Below are 17,960 nucleotides of genomic sequence, written 5' to 3' on the forward strand. Positions count from 1 at the left end.
GCAGAAGGCGCTGGGAAAACAAAACCAGCTGGAAAATGGAGCACCTTTGTGTTTGTAAAGTCAAACAGTTGTGGGGGAGGCGAGGTGTTCTGGAGAGGACATTGGAAGGAATTGCCCTAGCACGTTGTTCTGGCAGTCTTTAGGCAGATGGATTGGAGCACACAGCAGCCTGTTGCAATCCAGGGCTCACAGTCAGTGCTGACCAGAGGAGTGATGGACGGGGTGTTGGTAGGGCTGCACACAGCAGTCTGGACAAGAACACAGCCTGCTGCCCAGGGATCATGCTTCCTTCAGGCTGAACCTTTCCCAAGGTCTGAGTCACTTTGAACTGCAGGGTGTTTTTTCTTGCCCCATGGGCTGCTTCCTAAAATACTGCCTTTTAAAAAAGAAACAGAGCAAAGCCATCCATGTCTCTGCACTTGGATTGCAGGCCACAAATCGAGTGCTACAGTAAATGCACTGCAAAAGAGCATGTGTCACCTGAGCTTCAGGCCAGCTCTGCAAGCCCAGGAGCACAGAGAGCTGAGGTGTTCTTCAGATGTGCAGCCAGTTTTAGCATGCCTCACTAAGCCAATCTTTTTGACACCATGGAGTTTGCTTGTCACTAGCTAATGAGCCAGTTTGGAAAAGAACTTTATGGTAGAGTCTGTAACCCTGTCCCTTCCAGAAAAAGCTTTGTTATTTGTTCTTCAATACATGGCTCAGCAAACTCTTGTGTATCGTTATCTAGCTTCCCTGAAAAACTCCTAAATAACGTCCAAACTTTGGAGTTACAATATTGAATTATTTTCCTGATCCACATCCTGTCATCCTGCCCATATAGGACAAAACAACACTGGAGACCCTGACCCAGCAGCTGGCAGTAAAGCAGAGTGAAGATGGGAAGTTCAGCCACGCAATGATGGATTTCAACATGAGTGGAGATTCTGATGGTCAGTACCAATGGCTTTTCCTGAATTCCAGGTTTGTGTGTGTGTGTCAGCGGGATCTGAGGGAGAATCCAGTGCTTTGGAGGCCCATGAGGAATACGAGCTGGTAGCAATAAGAGGCTGTGAAACAAGGCAGGAGGAAGTGATTCATCGTGGGGTGTTTTAAGTCTGGAGATGATTTTTAACCTTCCCTCTGTCCACTGAAGGTCTCCAGATGGGACCAAAAATGTATTTCTGATAATAAAAGGGACAAAAGGAGGCAAATATATGTGGGGTGGGTGAGATCCCACAGGGAAGCCATGAGTGTAGTCCTGATCCTCCATAAGTGCTGTGTGCTTTATCTGTGGGGGCTTTATTGGTTTGATGAAGTGAGCACAATGTTTATTTGTTTCTCTGCTATTGCATATCTTGTTAAGGAGATGTAAGCACAAAAACAGGCGAGAATGCAAATATTCATTTGCTAGTTAGAGAATTGTTTAAGAAGAGATGCCCAGTATTGCCATCTATCACACCCTTTTTATCACAGAGAGGTGACATAATATCACCAGCATTCTGTAAGCAAGAAAGGATGAAAATAAAAAGTAAACCTGCATTGATAAGTATATATTTATGTTTATGTAATTCAGCAGTAAAAGATGGCTCAGAAAAGCTGTGCAATACTTGGTATTTAAAAGCAATGAGCACTCCCTGCCAGGTGTGTGCTGCTGAATTACAGAATAACTGACCCGGGCAGTACTCAGTGCATTGGGCACTGCCTGCTGTGCCTGCTGGCTCACGGAGCGTGCAGCTGGGAGCTGGCTGCTGCTGGCAGAGGAGCTGGTGCTGCAGCAGAGTGGAGCCCTGTGCCTTGCCTTGCAGGGAGCGCGGGGGTCTCGGAGTCGCGGATCTACCGGGAGTCGCGCGGGCGCGGCAGCAACGAGCCGCACATCAAGCGCCCCATGAACGCCTTCATGGTGTGGGCCAAGGACGAGCGCAGGAAGATCCTGCAGGCCTTCCCCGACATGCACAACTCCAACATCAGCAAGATCCTAGGTAAGAGCGAGCTGGAGAAGATTCTGGCCCAGTCCAGCCGAGGCCTGACGGAACAGAATTGCTTCTTTCTCTCTCGCCCTCTGTCACTGCGGCAGGAGCAGCGAGGGAGGCTCCCCTGTGCTGCCCAGCAGGGTGCATTAACCACAGCCTGAAATCCTCTTGGTAATTATTGAGATTGTGCTGGCGGTTTTGCCGTGCACAGAGAGATGGAGTAGCCTGTAGCTCCTGGGTTTTCCTTTTTGGCCATGGGGGTTACGTTTCTCCTTTTCCAGAGAGCAGAAACTTCACCAGACTGCCAGAGCTTCTCCACTAGATGGACAGAGGCTTAGCCAGTTCATCTGTCAGTTCCCTCAGGTCCTGCAGGTGCATCTCAGCAGGTCCCACGGATTTGTGCACCTTCAGGTTCTTGAACCAGATCTTCTCCTACAGTGGGTGGTTCTTCATTTTTGTACATTGAAAAGAAATTTTAAAAAACCCTGATTTCCATATTGACTGCTCTTCCCATCCTGATCAATATTTGTCATGAGCATCATCTGCTGAATCTCACGCCAAATTCTTCCAACTGGTCAGTGTTTGATCAGATTCTCAGCACCATGTTCTGTCCAAAGTTACTCCTCTGTGCTGTGCTGGATGATGCAGTAGGTGACTAGTGAGGCTCACTGAGGCCAGTGAATTACTTCTCAGCAGAAAAATAATACATCTGTGACCAATTTAGAGATGTTGTATTTTTACAAGTAAAGACAGCTAGAGGACCTAAGCATCCCTCAGGCCAGTGGCTAAGCAGGGAACGTGTTTACCTGTGCTGCAGATCTCAGTGGCTTTGCAGGCTGCTCAAGAGATGCAGTGCAGTTCTACTGGCAGCATTAACCAGCTGCAGGGCTGGTAAATATGCCAGGCTTAGGCTGGTCAGAGGTTTGAGGCTTCCCTTGATTAGAGAGCTATTATGAAAAGTTAGCAGGGGGCATGTGGAAACGAGATAAATTGGTTGGAGAAGCAAGATGTATTGCCACGGATGGCAGACGTGGTGATGTTAACCCATGATTTAAAGGGTGGTACGAGATGATTAGATTAGTTATGGGAACAGGATTAGAAGGCTAAATTGGTTCTGTTGATGGCAGTAGAACCTTACAGTGGTTAAGAGTGATTACACTGGTCAGAGGTGTATGATGTGATTAGCTGGAGGACAGGGCAGTAATAGTTTTGGTCTGTTTCTAAATTGAGACTAGACCTGGTTAAACCTGTTTTTAGGTAATCAGCCTCAGAAATCTACAAGATCATTCTGAATGGCCCTTTTCATATAGAAAGTACAAAGAGAGCTTGATGTTTTCCCTCTTAACTGATTGTTTTGGATAACAACCTCCGACAGCACGCTGCTAATTCATTCTGCTTAAAACAGGCGCTTGAGCTGGGCTGACATTTTACGCAGTCTCTGGGGATCCTGGTTGACATTTTAAAGGGCTTCTAAGCATTTTATAATACCCTAAAATCTGGTTTTAATAAGCCATTCTGCTGAAATTGTTAACATAAGGAATCACCTTTTACTATTTGGCGCTAGATCAGGGAGATATGGAGACATCTTTTTCTGATTAGATATACAGTAGTTGGAGTAAAATGTGCAAATTCATTACAGATCCTGTTGAGGTGACAGACAGTATAGCTGACTCCAAACTCTCTGTTTTGCTGCCAGATATGGGGAAAAGCAAGGTCTGAGACAGTGAAAGATGATGTTTCTATTTCTTTACAGCATCACATTTGATTTTTTTTCTCATTCTACGTGTGCAATAGAGAGGGATGTCCTGGCATCTTCCTTCTTGACAGAACCATTACAAAGTTCTTCCCTCAGCTGCAAAAGGCCAGGCTTTTGAAGCCAGCAGGGAGCTGTCTGTTAACTGGCACAGGGTGACCAATTAGAGCTCAAAGTTCAGCCAGGTATTAGACTCTCCTTATTAGAAAGCCACAATTTCTGCTTCCCGTTTTTCCAGCAGCACTGCCACAGTTGAGGTCACAGAGCTTGTTGTCACACAGAGTAACTTAGCTAGAGTTCTACCAATCGAGGGTCATTTTATAGTAAAATGAGAGGAGGTGCCCTTCCCAGCACTAGAATTCTCTAGGGATTATGTTTGACACTGTGGTATTATGTTTTGAGCATAAAAATGAGATACACGGATTTGTCACTAAATTCATCTGTGCATACGTTTGTCATCCATCTGTTCATTGCAACTTAAACTTGTGGATAATGGTTTTTTTAGTAAATTGTTAAAAGAGTGCTAAACTGGGACTGCTGGACCCTGTCAATTTAATAATGCATTGTTTAGATATTTTAGTAAATATTTTAATTAATTTCACTGAGAAATCTACGTAAAGATTTTAGGGGGAAAATGAAGTTAATTACTAGCTTCAGAAATTCTCTTGGAATGCATATGTGTGTTTATATGAATGTGTACACATACCTATACATTATACAAGGGTTTGTCTAGATGAGAATGTTTTTGAACATAAAATCAGCCTGATGCAGGTGCTCACATTGAAAAATGTCAGTCTAATGCACTGAAAGGTAGAGAACATTGCAAACAGAAAATTCTTGTCAGAGGAACTTGGCTTCAAATGAGCAGTGAGCAGAGCTCTGAACCTTGCATTCATGTGCCTGGAGCACAAGTGTCTGGGCAGGGGTGAGGGCATCTCTCCTCTGCCCTGGACTCAAAGATTGGCCCTCTCCAGATGTGCTGCCAGTCACACACAGCTGTGTGGGCACAGCTCTGCCTGCCCTGGCTCAGCTGAGGGGCAGGAGCTGCAAAGCCTTTGAATTTGGGTTATTTTCCTAAATGCTTTGGCCACCACATCAGGGAGAGCTGTGCTGGAATCCTGCTGGTGGTTTTGCATCACCCAGGGAGGGGAACGGGCTCCTGTTCCATGGTCAAGCAGGAAGGCCCTGCATGCCTGACCCACTCAAAGCTTTCCCACACAGGTGGTGAGCAGGGAGCTCACTCAAGTTGTGTGCAGTGTTGTGGCAGTCACTGTGTCATTCGTCCCCAAGTCCAGGAGGAAAGTCAGTGTCATTTTTCCAGCCACTCTCTTTGCCAGGAAAAACTGGGAATCATTTCTGTGCAGGAGCCCAAGCAGCTGAGCAGGATTGTGGTGCCAGGGGTGCTGCCCTGTGTATCACAGAGCCCTGGCACCAGTGCCCAGGCACAGACACTTCCTCTGGGTGGCATTAGAGGGGACATGCAGGAGTTTCAGTCCAGACCCTAACAGGCACTTGTGGTGCTGGGCCTAAGCTAATATCAGTGTCATTAAACTCCTTCCCCTTCCAGGACTAGCTGGGCATCTCTGTGTGCTGTAAACAGGTTGAGAAGAGATGGGTCTGAGTTCAAAGCAGTGAGAAAGGCATGTCCACTGCCCCTTCTCAGGACAAAGACATCAGTGTTCATACATTGCTCATCTCTGGATGTGAGGGCAGCTGCTACCAGCCCTTCTCTCTGGAAGCCCAGACTGCAGCATGGAATAAAGATTCAATGAGGAAAATGGTGTCAATAATCAGAAGGGGCCTTTCTAGATCGAGTGAAAGTGTTTTCTTTCCTGGGGAAAGGATAACTGTGCTCCCTCTACTGCAGGTCTTGGGGGCACAGTGGGATAAGACCAGCCTGAGGAGTAGCATGAGCTGACCACAAAAAATGAGGAACAAGAGGAAGTCAAGTATGACATATGGCATTATGAACCCATTACATTGAGAAACTATTCAAACATTTTTCCAGTGGGAAAAACTTGACTATTTTCCAATAAAGTTTTCTTTTTAGGCCACAGGTTTCACAGCTTGAAGTATTCCTGTTATTTGAAATGTATCTTACCCTGAAGCACTTCTATATTTAATGGAAAAATAAAATGGGGCAACTGATTCTAGAACTTTTATTTCCTGCTCCCATATTATACCCTTTAAGAAATATTAGTTTATAACTTTCAGCAGGCAGTTGAAAACAATTCTGAAGTCTTTGCTATATCCCTATCTCAGATGTCCATGTTAGCACAGTCAGCAAACAGGGCTGCCAGCAATGAAGCCATAGTGCAGCTCCTGGGAGAGAAGGGCCAGTAGCCCAGTGCTTTTCCCTTCATGACACAGTAAATTCTTTCCGCTGGGGCTGGCAGTGTTTCCAGCACTTGGTCCTGGAGTTAAAACCCCACTGACACATGAGGGATAGTTTATAGCTTTCAGGGGCAGTGCTTTAGGGTCTTTGCAGCCTCCTGGACCTGACTGCACTTACAGTCAGCTCCTCTCCTGACCACCAGCCTGGGAGCCAGGAAGACCCAGTGTTTGTCAGAAGGATTAGGCTGTGGACTTGTGCCTGTCCAGATCTGATGCCTTGTTCCAGCTGTGGGTCACAGACAGCAGCCCATGGAGTGGAGCCTTCCATGAACAGGAGCTGTGAACAGGCACGTGGCCAGGGGAAATGTGGGGCCACAGCAGAGCAGGCTCTGTGTGTCCATCTGTCCAAAATACACTGCCTTGTTTCCTGGAACAGTGTCAGGATTTGCCTGTTGTCAGGATCGTGGTTTTACTGCCCACCTGAAAGGCTTTGTAAGCTGGATAAATTTCAGTAAAATATTGGGTCAAAATTTCCAGTGCCATCTCTCTCTGCATCTTGGCCATCCCCAGGAGGTTTATGAGTCAAATACAAACAAGAGCAGAACCCTGTGTAGAAGCTCTGACAGATTCCCAGCCCAAAGCCAAATGCCTTGGGTGTCTTCTGGGCGACCCACTTGTTTCCCTGCCTGGCAGCAGCTGGGGATGAGTGCATCTCATCTCTCTTTTATCTCCTTTTTCTGTGTGCTGGTGGCAGGATCTCGCTGGAAAGCTATGACCAACCTAGAGAAGCAGCCATACTACGAGGAGCAGGCCCGGCTGAGCAAGCAGCACCTGGAGAAGTACCCAGACTACAAGTACAAGCCCCGGCCCAAGCGCACGTGCCTGGTGGACGGCAAGAAGCTGCGCATCGGCGAGTACAAGGCCATCATGCGCAACCGGCGCCAGGAGATGAGGCAGTACTTCAACGTCGGGTAGGGCCCCTCCACACCCTCCAGAAACTAACACCCTGCCCTCATCCCACCCAGAAACCAACACCCTGCCCTCATCCCACGCAAAAAATAACACCCTGCCCTCATTCCATCCAAAAACTAACAAAACAGGGGGAATTCTTCATTCTTTATCGCAGTTGGTTGGGGAGAGCGTTAGGTGCTGCTGGCAGAGCTGTACTGCACAGCACAGAGTTCCAGAGGAGGCTGGGCAGCTCTAGGAACCTTTTTGCTGGCTCTGTTTTACACCCACCACCTCAGCCACCTGTCCCATTTCCACTCTGATCGTGGGAAAAAAGGCTTTAGGATTTTCTAATGAAACTTATTTCTAATGAAGTCTTCTAGTAAAGCCTTGCAAGTATTACGAGGCCTCAGAGAGAGTATCTGAAGGAATCTGTGGTGGTGCCTCGGGATCCAAAAGCCAGAAATGAAGTTTGCATTCAGTAGGATCTGTGGCAGGTGGTCTGCAGAAGGACTGCTGAGCACACTGAACTTGGGCTGGAATATGGACGTGGCTCAGTTGATTGATGCCAAGCTGTATTCCCATCATGTCTGCATTGTGCATTTGTCCTTCCAGGGAGTGTCTTACAGTCCAGCAAGTTAAATGCTTTCTGTTGAGCAGAAATTTTAAGGCCAGTTCTGACAAACAGCTAATAGATCAGTTTGATGTTATTAGAATAAAATATGCCTAGAAGACTAGCATATATTTTCCTTCTCCAGATATTCCTTGGTGTTGGTTACAGCAGATCAAAAATAATCCAAAGTAATCAAATATTCCACAATATTTCTGTATTCACATGAGAAGATTAAAAGCTACACAGGGATCCTAAAAAAAAATATCAAAACCAGCAACAGGAGCGACCCCCTGAAATAATGGAATTTGTGTTCTGTTTCATCTGAGTTTGGAATCCTTTCAGTATTGACTGGGTTGCACATCTCTTCAGTTAATGGCTGGAAGTAGCAATAAAGGAGAGAGCATCTATCCAGTGGCTGTTCAGTGTCAGCAGCCTGTGTTTTAAACAGCTACAGTGTGCATTGTTAGAATAAGCTGCTCAGCAGAGAAATTTGAGCTGCTTAACCCTGTGGTGCTGGCAGGTCCAGTGATCCCCATGGTAAGCACTGAAACAAACACAGGGAAGTCAGCCAACATTTGGCATCAAGAGATTAAAAAAGAGGAGGGGGCTTTATGGAAAAAGAATAGGTGGCAACACAGCCCCCCAAACGCTGCTTATCTGGTTAACATGCATGCCTCATCATGGGGAAAAATTAACCTTGCCTGCAGAAATTCAGCTTTCCAAAGAGGGCTGACATTGAAATCAAGACATTTCTGGAGGTAATTTGCACTGGGGCAGAGCCCAGGGTGAGATCTTTCTGGAAGCAGCTGTCAGAGTGGCCCGTGGCTGCAGGCAGCAGTCACAGCCCTGCACTCCTGCCTTGGGTGCCCCATCTGCTGCATCCACCAGCACAGGGCAGTTAGGGCCACCCTCCCAAACACCAGCCCAGCTCCTGCCTGGGCACCACAGCAAGTGCCCCTTGGTTCAGCAGGGGCTGTGGCTGTGCTGGAGCCATCCCAGTGGGAAGGGTTGGGAATTTTTTAATGTCCCCTATTTCAGTGTCCTCGTGTTCAGTGGTAGCGTGTCAGGCATGGCCTGCTGAGAGCCCTCATACTTTAGTGTCTGAGGACTGCTGCAAGATCCTCTAGGCTGGACATCCCACAGAGGTGGAAACATACTATGCTTAAATTATTTAATATTTGAAAAGCACTCTGAAAGCACCATTTAAGTGCAAAGTGTTCCTATTGTTAAATATTAAAACCAGGTTAAGTGTGCTGAATCTTGTTGCAGGGATGCTGACTCCAGAAAACAAAAGCCTTCCTCCTGAATTAAGAATAAAATGCAAATTAGATCTGCTCCCTACTTTAAGAGCTGTATCTTCAGCTGAGACAGCTTGGGTTGTTTCAGAAACGTGGAAAGAGGGGCTCTGTGGAGGGAGGCCTTGCTTGGATGGCAGGCAGGAAGTATCTGAAAATGCAGCAAGCAATTCCAAACAAGTATAAAGCTGCTTGGCAGAGGAGAGCCTTTCAGGATCACTGTACTGTCTGAGGCTTACTGTGCAGCCAGGGCACAGGCAGGCAGGGGAACAGGGAAGGGTTTCATTCTTAATTAAGAATGTTCATCTCAAGAGACTCTGCCCTGTCTCCTGTGGCAAGGCTTTTCAGTGCAGATGGACACACCGCTGATGACATTACAATGTGCAGCATGTACTGAACAGAATTACTGCAATGGAATTACTTCATGCAGGAAGGCAACAAAAGCAGCATGAATTTTAAACCTCTGGGCTTGTCGGGACTCTGAGGCTTCTCAGGGAAACAAACACTGGTATAACACAGCTAGTGTTCTTGATGCTAAGGGAATTTCTGTGCCCTGGAATAATTCTTCTTTCATTACTGCAGACAGGTTTCCAAGGCTTAGACACTGTGTAAAGGCATCCTGTAGGAAATTTTCTCAAATGCTCATGTTGTTTCCTAGTTTTTTATTTATTTTCAGTAATGCCTGCTTCCCTTCTAAGTCTGCTTTTTCCCAGTTTTAGCCACCTTCCTTCAGAGAGTCTGCTTTTCACAAGGGCTGCTCCCAGTGGAAACTCTCACCTTCCTTTAGTGACCCATCCTGTAAGCTCATCTTGGCCCAGAAAGCCCCTGTTCCCTCCCTGGTAATGAGCAGCTCCCTGAAGGAATGTGGAGTAAGCGCTGTCTCTGCTTTCTCCTCATCCAGAGGCATTTTCCTGCAGCACCTTCCCAGTCCTGTGCAGTCTGCCCAGACCTTGCTGCCTCTCTCCTGTTGGCAGGGTATCTCTGGTTACTGTGACTCTAATGCCCACTCCTGATAGCAGGCTGGACTTTTTAAAAGGAAGCTTTTCAAAATAAATGGGTTTTAACTGGACCACAGCTGGCAAGCATGGTTACTTTTGGGTGGCAGCAAGCTGATGCAGAAAAGACATTTCCCCCACAGGCAGGCCAGCTGAAGCTGTGGAGCTCAGGTACAGCCAGAGATGCTTTCAGAGGTGGGGGTTTGTCAGTGAAACTGATTTGGGTTCGTTTTGGAGCTCAGGTACAGCCAGAGATGCTTTCAGAGGTGGGGTTTTCTATCAGTGGAGTTGATCTGGTTTGTTTGTGGAGCTCAGGTACAGCCAGAGATGCTTTCAGAGGTGGGGTTTTCTATCAGTGGAGTTGATTCAGTTTGTTTGTGGAGCTCAGGTACAGCCAGAGATGCTTTCAGAGGTGGGGTTTTCTATCAGTGGAGTTGATTCAGTTTGTTTGTGGAGCATGGCTCTGTGAGTTTCAGATGCTGGTGCAAAAATTCCTGTTCCTGCCGTTGAGCTCGCCCTCCTTGTGCTCCATGCAGAATTCCATCCCCCTGCACTCTCTCCTGTTGTTTTGGTTTTCTTAAGATTTTTTTTTTAAGTTTTTTGGTGTTTATATTTTTGTAAAGAATTTTTTTATGTAGGTAATGTAAATAATTTATTGGTTTGTATTTTTTTATGGAGGAGGGGAAATTCAATGGATTGTTGGTTAGTTTAGTGACATTGGAGAGGTGGCACTGTCACTTGTTAATTTACTGCTGCTTTTGGAAATCCATAAATGCTGGAGTCAGAAATTAAACTTCCTCCTTTTTTACCTTAGGAAGTTGCAAGTTCAGGTTGGTTTATTTCATATCTCCTAACAGTGCTCTCCTCCCAGCAGGCAACAGGCACAGCTGCCGCTGTTAGGTACTTAATGTAAATAATTACTGTTTTGTGGTTTTTTATGGAGGAGGAGAAATCTGATGGATTGTTGGTTTGTTTAGTGTCATTGGAGAGGTGTCATTTTTTAATTTACTGTCCCTTTTGGAAATCCATAAATTGTTACCTCGTTCAGAGGGGGTCCCAGGATGAGGGAAGAGACGACAAAGTTGACTCCATGTATCAGAAGGCTTGATTTATTATTATATGATATATAAGATATAAAAACTATACTAAAAGAATAAAGAGAAGGACTTCACTACAAGGCTAAGCTAAGAATAGAATAGGAATGTAAAAACAAATGTCTTCTCCCAGACCGAGACCGGCTGGACAGGTGAACTGTGATAGGCTCTTAATTGCAAACAGCATGAGGAGGTCAATCAGAGATTTTCTCTGTTGCATTCCACAGCAGCAGATAAGAATTGTTTACAGTTTGTTCCTGAGGCTTCTCAGCTCTCAGGAGAGGAAAAAATCCTAAGTAAAGGATTTTTCATAAAACGTGTCGGTGACAATAAATACTGGATTAAGCTTCCTGCTGTTTTACCTCGGAAAGTTGCATGTGCAGGTAGTTTTGTTGCGTGTCCTCTCACAGCTGTCTCTCCGCAGGCAACAGGCGCAGCTGCCGCTGGCCACGGCGGGCGTGGTGTACCCGGGAGCCATCGCCATGGCGGGCATGCCCTCGCCCCACCTGCCCTCGGAGCACTCGAGCGTGTCCAGCAGCCCCGAGCCCGGCCTGCCCGCGCTGCCCGGCGCCTACGGGCCCAAGGGCGACGAGCCGCTCGTCAAGGAGGAGCTGCAGCCCGACGAGGCCAACGGCGACGTCTACGACGACTACGACGAGGAGGAGGAGGACCCCGATGCAGACTATGGCAGTGACAGTGAAAACCACATGGCGGGCCAGGCCAACTGATCGGGGCCGCCGCTCGCACGCGGGACTGCGAGGAGGAAAGGAAACACATCGATCAATAAAGCCCCAGCTGGTTGATCCTTGCCAGTGGCCAAGCACATTAACTTTCTCATACACTGACTGTTACTTTAACTGTTAGTCTTAACTAGTTGGGACATCAGCTGACTAATAGACATCAGCCTGCAACAGAAGACAAAAGGCTCAGAAGAAAGGAAACAAAGACGACGACGACAACAACAGAATGATATAAGCTATGGGTAAAATAATGCCAGTAATTCAGCTGCTATACCCAAGCACTGAAGTCTTACCCGTTGACCTTTTATTATTATTATTTTTTTTTCAAATAAACTTTATGGCTGTTTGTTCTACAATGTTCTAGAAATTCTCACTCAGGTACACAGTGCCAACAAGTGGCTTGTGAATGTGTTTTGTTGTTTTGTGCTACAGTTTAAAGAGAAATAATTTTTTTTTTTTTTTTGGTAATGCACCTGACAGGAAAAAAAAAGATAAAATTCCTTTTAACCCCCTCTGTCTCCTCTTCCTCTTCCTCTTCTTCCTCTTCCTCCTCCTCCTCTCCCTGTCAAATCTGGGTCAGAAGTGTGTGTGTGTGCGTGCCTGTGCGCGTGGCTGGCAAGGAAGGAAGTGGGGAGTCTTTCTGTTAACCCCAACGAGCATTTCCTTTCAAGAGAGGACTTCTCTTCATCAGTTGCACACCATACTGAGTCTTTGAGCAAGTGCCAAATTTGTACTAAAGCGCTGAACTAGTCCAATTTGCTTTTTTTAGGTTGGTCACTTCTTGTTTTGTTTTCCTTTGGCTTTTCATTTGCTTCTTGCTCTGTCTTAAGTTAGGACAGTATTATATCTTAGACAATCCCTTGAAGAACCTGATATACCAGCAGCTGGTGAGATTAGACATATATTTTTGCTTTTGCTTTTGCTTTTTAAAGGAAACTGTAGGTGCTGTTCTCAGGTGAAAAAAAAAAAAGAGAGAGAGACATAAGAAATTTAGAGAAAAAATATTTTATGGTCTTGGATTTTCATGTGTGCGTGTTTATGGTACTAATAAGAATAATCTTGGACTATCGTGAGCAAAAAACATGTTCCAGAATGAAGTACTGCACCCTCCAAGGGACTTGGTCTGTAAGAAACCTTTACTTTTAGTTTGCACTTCAAGTGGCAGCATCAACAACATAAAAGGCTTGTCCAGAATGGGGTTTGTTCTGCACGGGACACAGCAACTGCAAATGTTACCAAGTGCTGAGCTTAATTGAGGTGCCCCCAGCCAGGCCCAGTTCTGATGAACTCGTCCCTTCAGGGTGCCTGAGTACTGATTTCTGATTCAAAAGGCAATTTTTTTCCCCACTGACTTCTTTTACCAGTGGGGCATTTGCATGGGAAGGAGGGCTGATGGCTGTGAGGAGATTCCCAAATCCAGGTGGGGTTACAGGAGGTCAGCCCTGTGCAGAGCTGAGCTTCCCTCGCTGCTGCCTCTCTCTCACAGCTCATCATTCTCACAGCTGATCATTCTCTGTGCTAGACTGTTCCCAGCCTTGCTGTGGAGCTCTCCCACTGCCTGGGCAGCTCTGCCTCCCTCGGGCAGCCCAGCGTGAGGAGGGCTCTGGGGCTGCTCCGTGCCCTGCAGAGGAAGCCCTTGGCATCGTGCTGAGGCTGCCCCTTCCTCTGAACTCTTCCTGCAGCTGAGGATGCCAACTTCGTGTTGCTTCCCAGTGAATTCCCGTCCCATTGGGAGCTGCCCTGCTGCTGCTCTCCCCCCTAAGTTGTGCATTTAGCCCTCAGTGGCAGTGAGACCCCAGCCAGCACTCACAGAACCCTGCTCAGCTCTGCCTGCCAGCCCTGATTGTGCAGGCAGTCCCTCCAGCAGGCAAAGTCAGCCCTTGGTGCCAGGTGCAGGACCATGACCAGGACAGGGGGCAGGGGGAATGCCTTTCTTTGCCTCTGGAATTCCCACTTGAAGTGTAACCTGACCTCTGCAGACCTGTGCAAAGCAAAAAGCAAATGCCATCCAACACTTAGGACAATACTCCCATGTTTGGGCACGTGACAGTTGCACCCTGCTACATCTCCTTTCTTTTTCTCTCTTTTCCCCGTTTGGATTTCCCCCTCTGCTTTGAAAAATTCTTTTCTATTTTCTCTCTCTCAGAAGATTTGCTCTGAAATTATGCTTGGAGTAGCTGATCATATCCTCCGTGTCAGAGAGGGTTCTTTTTTGTTTGTATTTTATGACTGTGTTGGGGTTTTTTTTTTTTTCAGTTGAACTGCCTCTTCTTGCTAGTGTTGAATGGTAATTATAATAATAATAATAATGGTCAGCTGTTCCCAGATTAGTAAATTATGTATAATTTATTTACACCCCCCCTTTTTTAACTTTATTTTATTCTGTTCTAATTTGGCAGTGCAGCAAATGAAGCTGTTAGGCTATTTAAAATGGATACCCCTCCCCACCTTACCTTTTTATATATATATAAATATATATATATACATATGAAAACAAATCGCTTCTTCCTCTGCTCACACCATTTCTCTTTCTTTTATTTTAATTTTGGCCCCAGCCATGTCAACTTCTGATGTTTATTATGATGGAGTGAATTAATGGGAGTGTTGTTTTCAATCTTAATTAACTTCTGCTCTCTCATCACTCATTTTAGTTATTTAATTACACCAGTCATCTAGAGCCAATTCTTTTGAAGCACTCTGTTTGGATAAGAAGGAAGAAAAAAGAAATAGACAATTGTTTTTATATCATTACTATGTACAATGTGAAAACAGATATTTGCTCCTTTTTATTTTATTTTTTTTTTAACTTTCAAATTTGTTCCCTGTCTTTGTGAACAAATTACTTCTGACTCTTGTGGGTTCACCTCACGTTTGCTGGATGCTTGATCTCCACCACAGCTGAGAGACTCTCTGGTTTAATTGTGCCACTCTGGCCCACCAGGATACTTTGTTTTAGCTCCAGGTAGGTGCCAGGGGGGCTTGGAGCAAGCCCTGGGCTGGCACAGCTCGGTGGGCAGGGGCCCTTGGGCTTCAGTGGGACCAAGCTCCAGCCTGAATCCCCTGGGGGAGCCTGGGGGGCACCAGGGGTGGGCACTGCCTGCTGTCCCTGGCACAGTGGGGCAGTGCCTGCTGTCCCCAGCCTGGTGTCCCTGGGCTCCAGGGATGGGCAGTACATGGTGTCCCCGTGCTGGTGTCCCCAGCCTGGTGTCCCTGGCACAGTGGGGCAGTGCCTGGTGTGCCCAGCCTGGTGTCCCTGGCACAGTGGGGCAGTGCCTGGTGTGCCCAGCCTGGTGTCCCTGGCACAGTGGGGCAGTGCCTGCTGTCCCCAGCCTGGTGTCCCTGGGCTCCAGGGATGGGCAGTACATGGTGTCCCCATCCTGGTGTGCCCAGCCTGGTGTCCCTGGCACAGGGGGTCAGACAAAGCCCTCCCAGCTCCCCCCCTGCCCAGGCAGGGTGGCAGCTCCATGCAGGTTCCCTTGGAGAGGCTGTGCCCAGCCTGCCCTTCCCTGGGGCTGAGGGAACGGGCTGCTGTAGCACTGTCCCCTCCTCCACCTTGGGGATGCTGAAACTGATGCAGAAATGTTGAAAAGGAAAAAAAAAGAGGCCAAAAGATGAAGACATAAATGTTTCAAAGATGGCTCTGGGGTTCCAAACCAGCAAAATGCTTCATGCCCGTGCTAATGTTTGCTGAGGTCCAAGGATGAGCACCCACATATCCTTCAGCAGCTGAAGACCAGATTTGAAAATAGGGTACTGTTTGTCCCTCTTGAGTTTTCTGGGGAAAGAAAACCTAAAAAACAAAAAAAGCAAAATATGCATTCATAAAAATTACCTTCTTGTCTTGTTCCTTTTTTTTTTTTTTTTTTTTTCCTGGGCTCTGTGCCCCGGAGCAGGTAGAAAAACCAGGTTAGAAAGGATCAGGATTTATTGACCTCGCAGCTCCTGGAGGCCCTGATGCCAGGGTGGGCTCTGTTCCTCTCTTCCCTGGAAGCTGGCGAGGCAGGATGCTCCTGGGGGCTGCCTGGGGGGGTCAGGCACCTCCTCCTGGATGGGGGAAGGCACCATGCATCTTGGGAGCTTGGGAAGGAGCATCTCCAGCAGTGGGGAAAAGGGGAAAAGAAAGGAAAAAAACTGAGGCACTTGCTTCTAAGCTCAATTAAATAACACAGAGAATATCCTTTTTTCCATTTATTCATGCCTTATATTAGTAAAATAGGATTTTTAAGTGCATTTAACATCTTTATCTAACCGTTCCGCTGTATTAATCAGGCCCCCAGAAAAGAACACTAGCTATTATTATAGCATTTAATTAGTTTTGTAACCAAATCCTCTTATTATGAATGCACATGGAAGAAATTCTTTCTTCGAAGACATTATTTCAAAGATTTGGTTACTGCAGTAGACTGCCTTTAATTAAATCATTTTTTAGAAAGTAAATTGTCTTTAACCTTTTTACAGCACATTTTCAGAGCTTTTTCTTTTTAATCCAAAGAGCTGAGCTGTTATTGTCCCCGAAGAAGCCTCTGACATCCCGTTTGTAACATCAGCAGTAATTCCACTCCGTGGACGTGTAGGTCTGAGCAGGAATTCCTCTGCTGCCAGGAGAGGCAGCTGTGGGGCAGCAGGGCAGGTGTGTGGCACAGGAACCTTCTTTGTCTGACCACTTCTGGTGGGACCATCCCTCCGTTCTGCAGAGAACTCTGTCCTCCACCCCGTGTGGATTCAAGTGTATCCTCAATTCACAGGGCATGGGCTGTCTGTTTAGCTTGGTTTATATTTACATTTTTTCGACTTTATCTTAACTTGTCAGTTTCCCAGATTGAAGAACGTGTCAAGTTCGTTTTTTCTACTGACTGATTTCTCTACTCCCCAGTGTTTTTTGTCACTGGTTTGCTGAAACAGTATTTATATAGCTCCATTGGCTCTAAAGCTCTTACTCCTTCTAACGTTTTGGATTTTACAAGTGAAATGAAAATAGAAAAGAAATAGAGACAATCAAATGCCTGGAGCTTAAAACAAAGTATGTGCAACCTACCATCTCACTTGAAATTTAATAAAAGAAATAATTATGTAAATATAACATAGAGTTATAGATTTATATTTTGTTCATAACACATAGTGTAATATAAGTTGTATATTTTCATGTTTTGGTTTTATGTTATCATTCATGCCACAATAAATGAAAAAAACCAGGAGTTGATGTACTCTTTAAAAAAAATACGATGTGGATTGCCACCATCCTGGGTTTTTGGTTTTGGTTTTTGGGTTTTTTGTTTCTTTTGCATTCCCCTTTTTCAGTATTACTGCCCTGCAAGGCACCAATAAAACAGCAAATGTGTTCTTTACCTATCCTGTGGTCTGTTTCCCACTTCTTACAGCCAAGGCCCTGCTGGCCAACCTTCCTGCCAAGAGAGCAAAACTCCTGGGCTGCAGCAGCAGAAAATGAGGTTTAGGCTCAGCTTACCAGCCTGCTCCAAGACTGAAGATTTTCCTCAAACCACAGGACAGAAATCACCCACCTTTAAAAACAAAGGTGGCAGAGCAGAGCAGGGGCAGGTCCTGAGCAGAGTGCCAGGCTGTGTGCAGGACAATGGGCAGGGGTTTGCCCCGTGCCCCCTGCCCAGGCTGGCTTCTCCCTGAGCCTGCTGCGCCCAGGGAATGCCCAATTATAACCAGGGACACCGAGCTGCAGAAAAAATAGCTGTGCTCTGAGTTAGTCACAATGTCCCAACATGCTGCCTAAACAGTTCATGGAGTTTTGACAGCAGCATATGGCACCAAGTGGGATGAAATGAATTTGTACCTGGTTTTGACAGTAAGTTATTCTGATGGGTGCTTACTCTCAGTGCCTACGGCTTGACAGATGCCACTCTGTGGTTCCAGATTTCCTGAAGGGAAAAGGCAATATTTGGGGAAGCAGGAGGAGAGCCTATGAACCCGTCCCCACTGCTTTGGCTTGCCAGGCTGTCCTCTGTGCTCGTCCTGTCAGGGAGGTGGCACCTGAAACCTGCCAGCAGCAAAGCTGAGATCTGCCCTGGCAGCTCCCTGGTACTGCCAGGAGCACCTGCAGAGCCCCGGGCCAGGGGCAGTGGGGATGGGCTGGAGAGGGGCCATGTGGGGGGGCTCAGGCCAGCAAGGTCAGGATGGTTCAGCTCCTCAGAATCCCTTTGCTGGTACTGCCAGCACATGTGATGAAGGGAGCCCCTCCCTGGTGCCATGGCCCACACTGCCCACCT

The 17,960-nt window shown here is 46.6% G+C and overlaps 1 protein-coding gene across 6 annotated transcripts in view; it reads left to right on the top strand.

Moving 5' to 3' along the window:
- Nucleotides 1-17,060, top strand: part of SOX5 (SRY-box transcription factor 5) — a 293,023-nt gene extending 275,963 nt beyond the window's left edge. For all 6 annotated transcript variants that reach the window (XM_018919866.3, XM_009095179.4, XM_018919869.3 and 3 more), the window contains 4 exons: nt 824-932; nt 1,788-1,961; nt 6,794-7,010; nt 11,409-17,060. In XM_018919866.3, coding sequence (XP_018775411.1) covers nt 824-932; nt 1,788-1,961; nt 6,794-7,010; nt 11,409-11,712 — 804 coding nt within the window. In that variant the 3' untranslated portion in view covers nt 11,713-17,060. The remainder of the gene's footprint in view (nt 1-823; nt 933-1,787; nt 1,962-6,793; nt 7,011-11,408) is intronic.
- The last annotated feature ends 900 nt before the right edge of the window (nt 17,061-17,960 follow it).

The sequence above is a fragment of the Serinus canaria genome, chromosome 1A (genome assembly GCF_022539315.1).
Source record: "Serinus canaria isolate serCan28SL12 chromosome 1A, serCan2020, whole genome shotgun sequence".
Classification (NCBI taxonomy): domain Eukaryota; kingdom Metazoa; phylum Chordata; class Aves; order Passeriformes; family Fringillidae; genus Serinus; species Serinus canaria.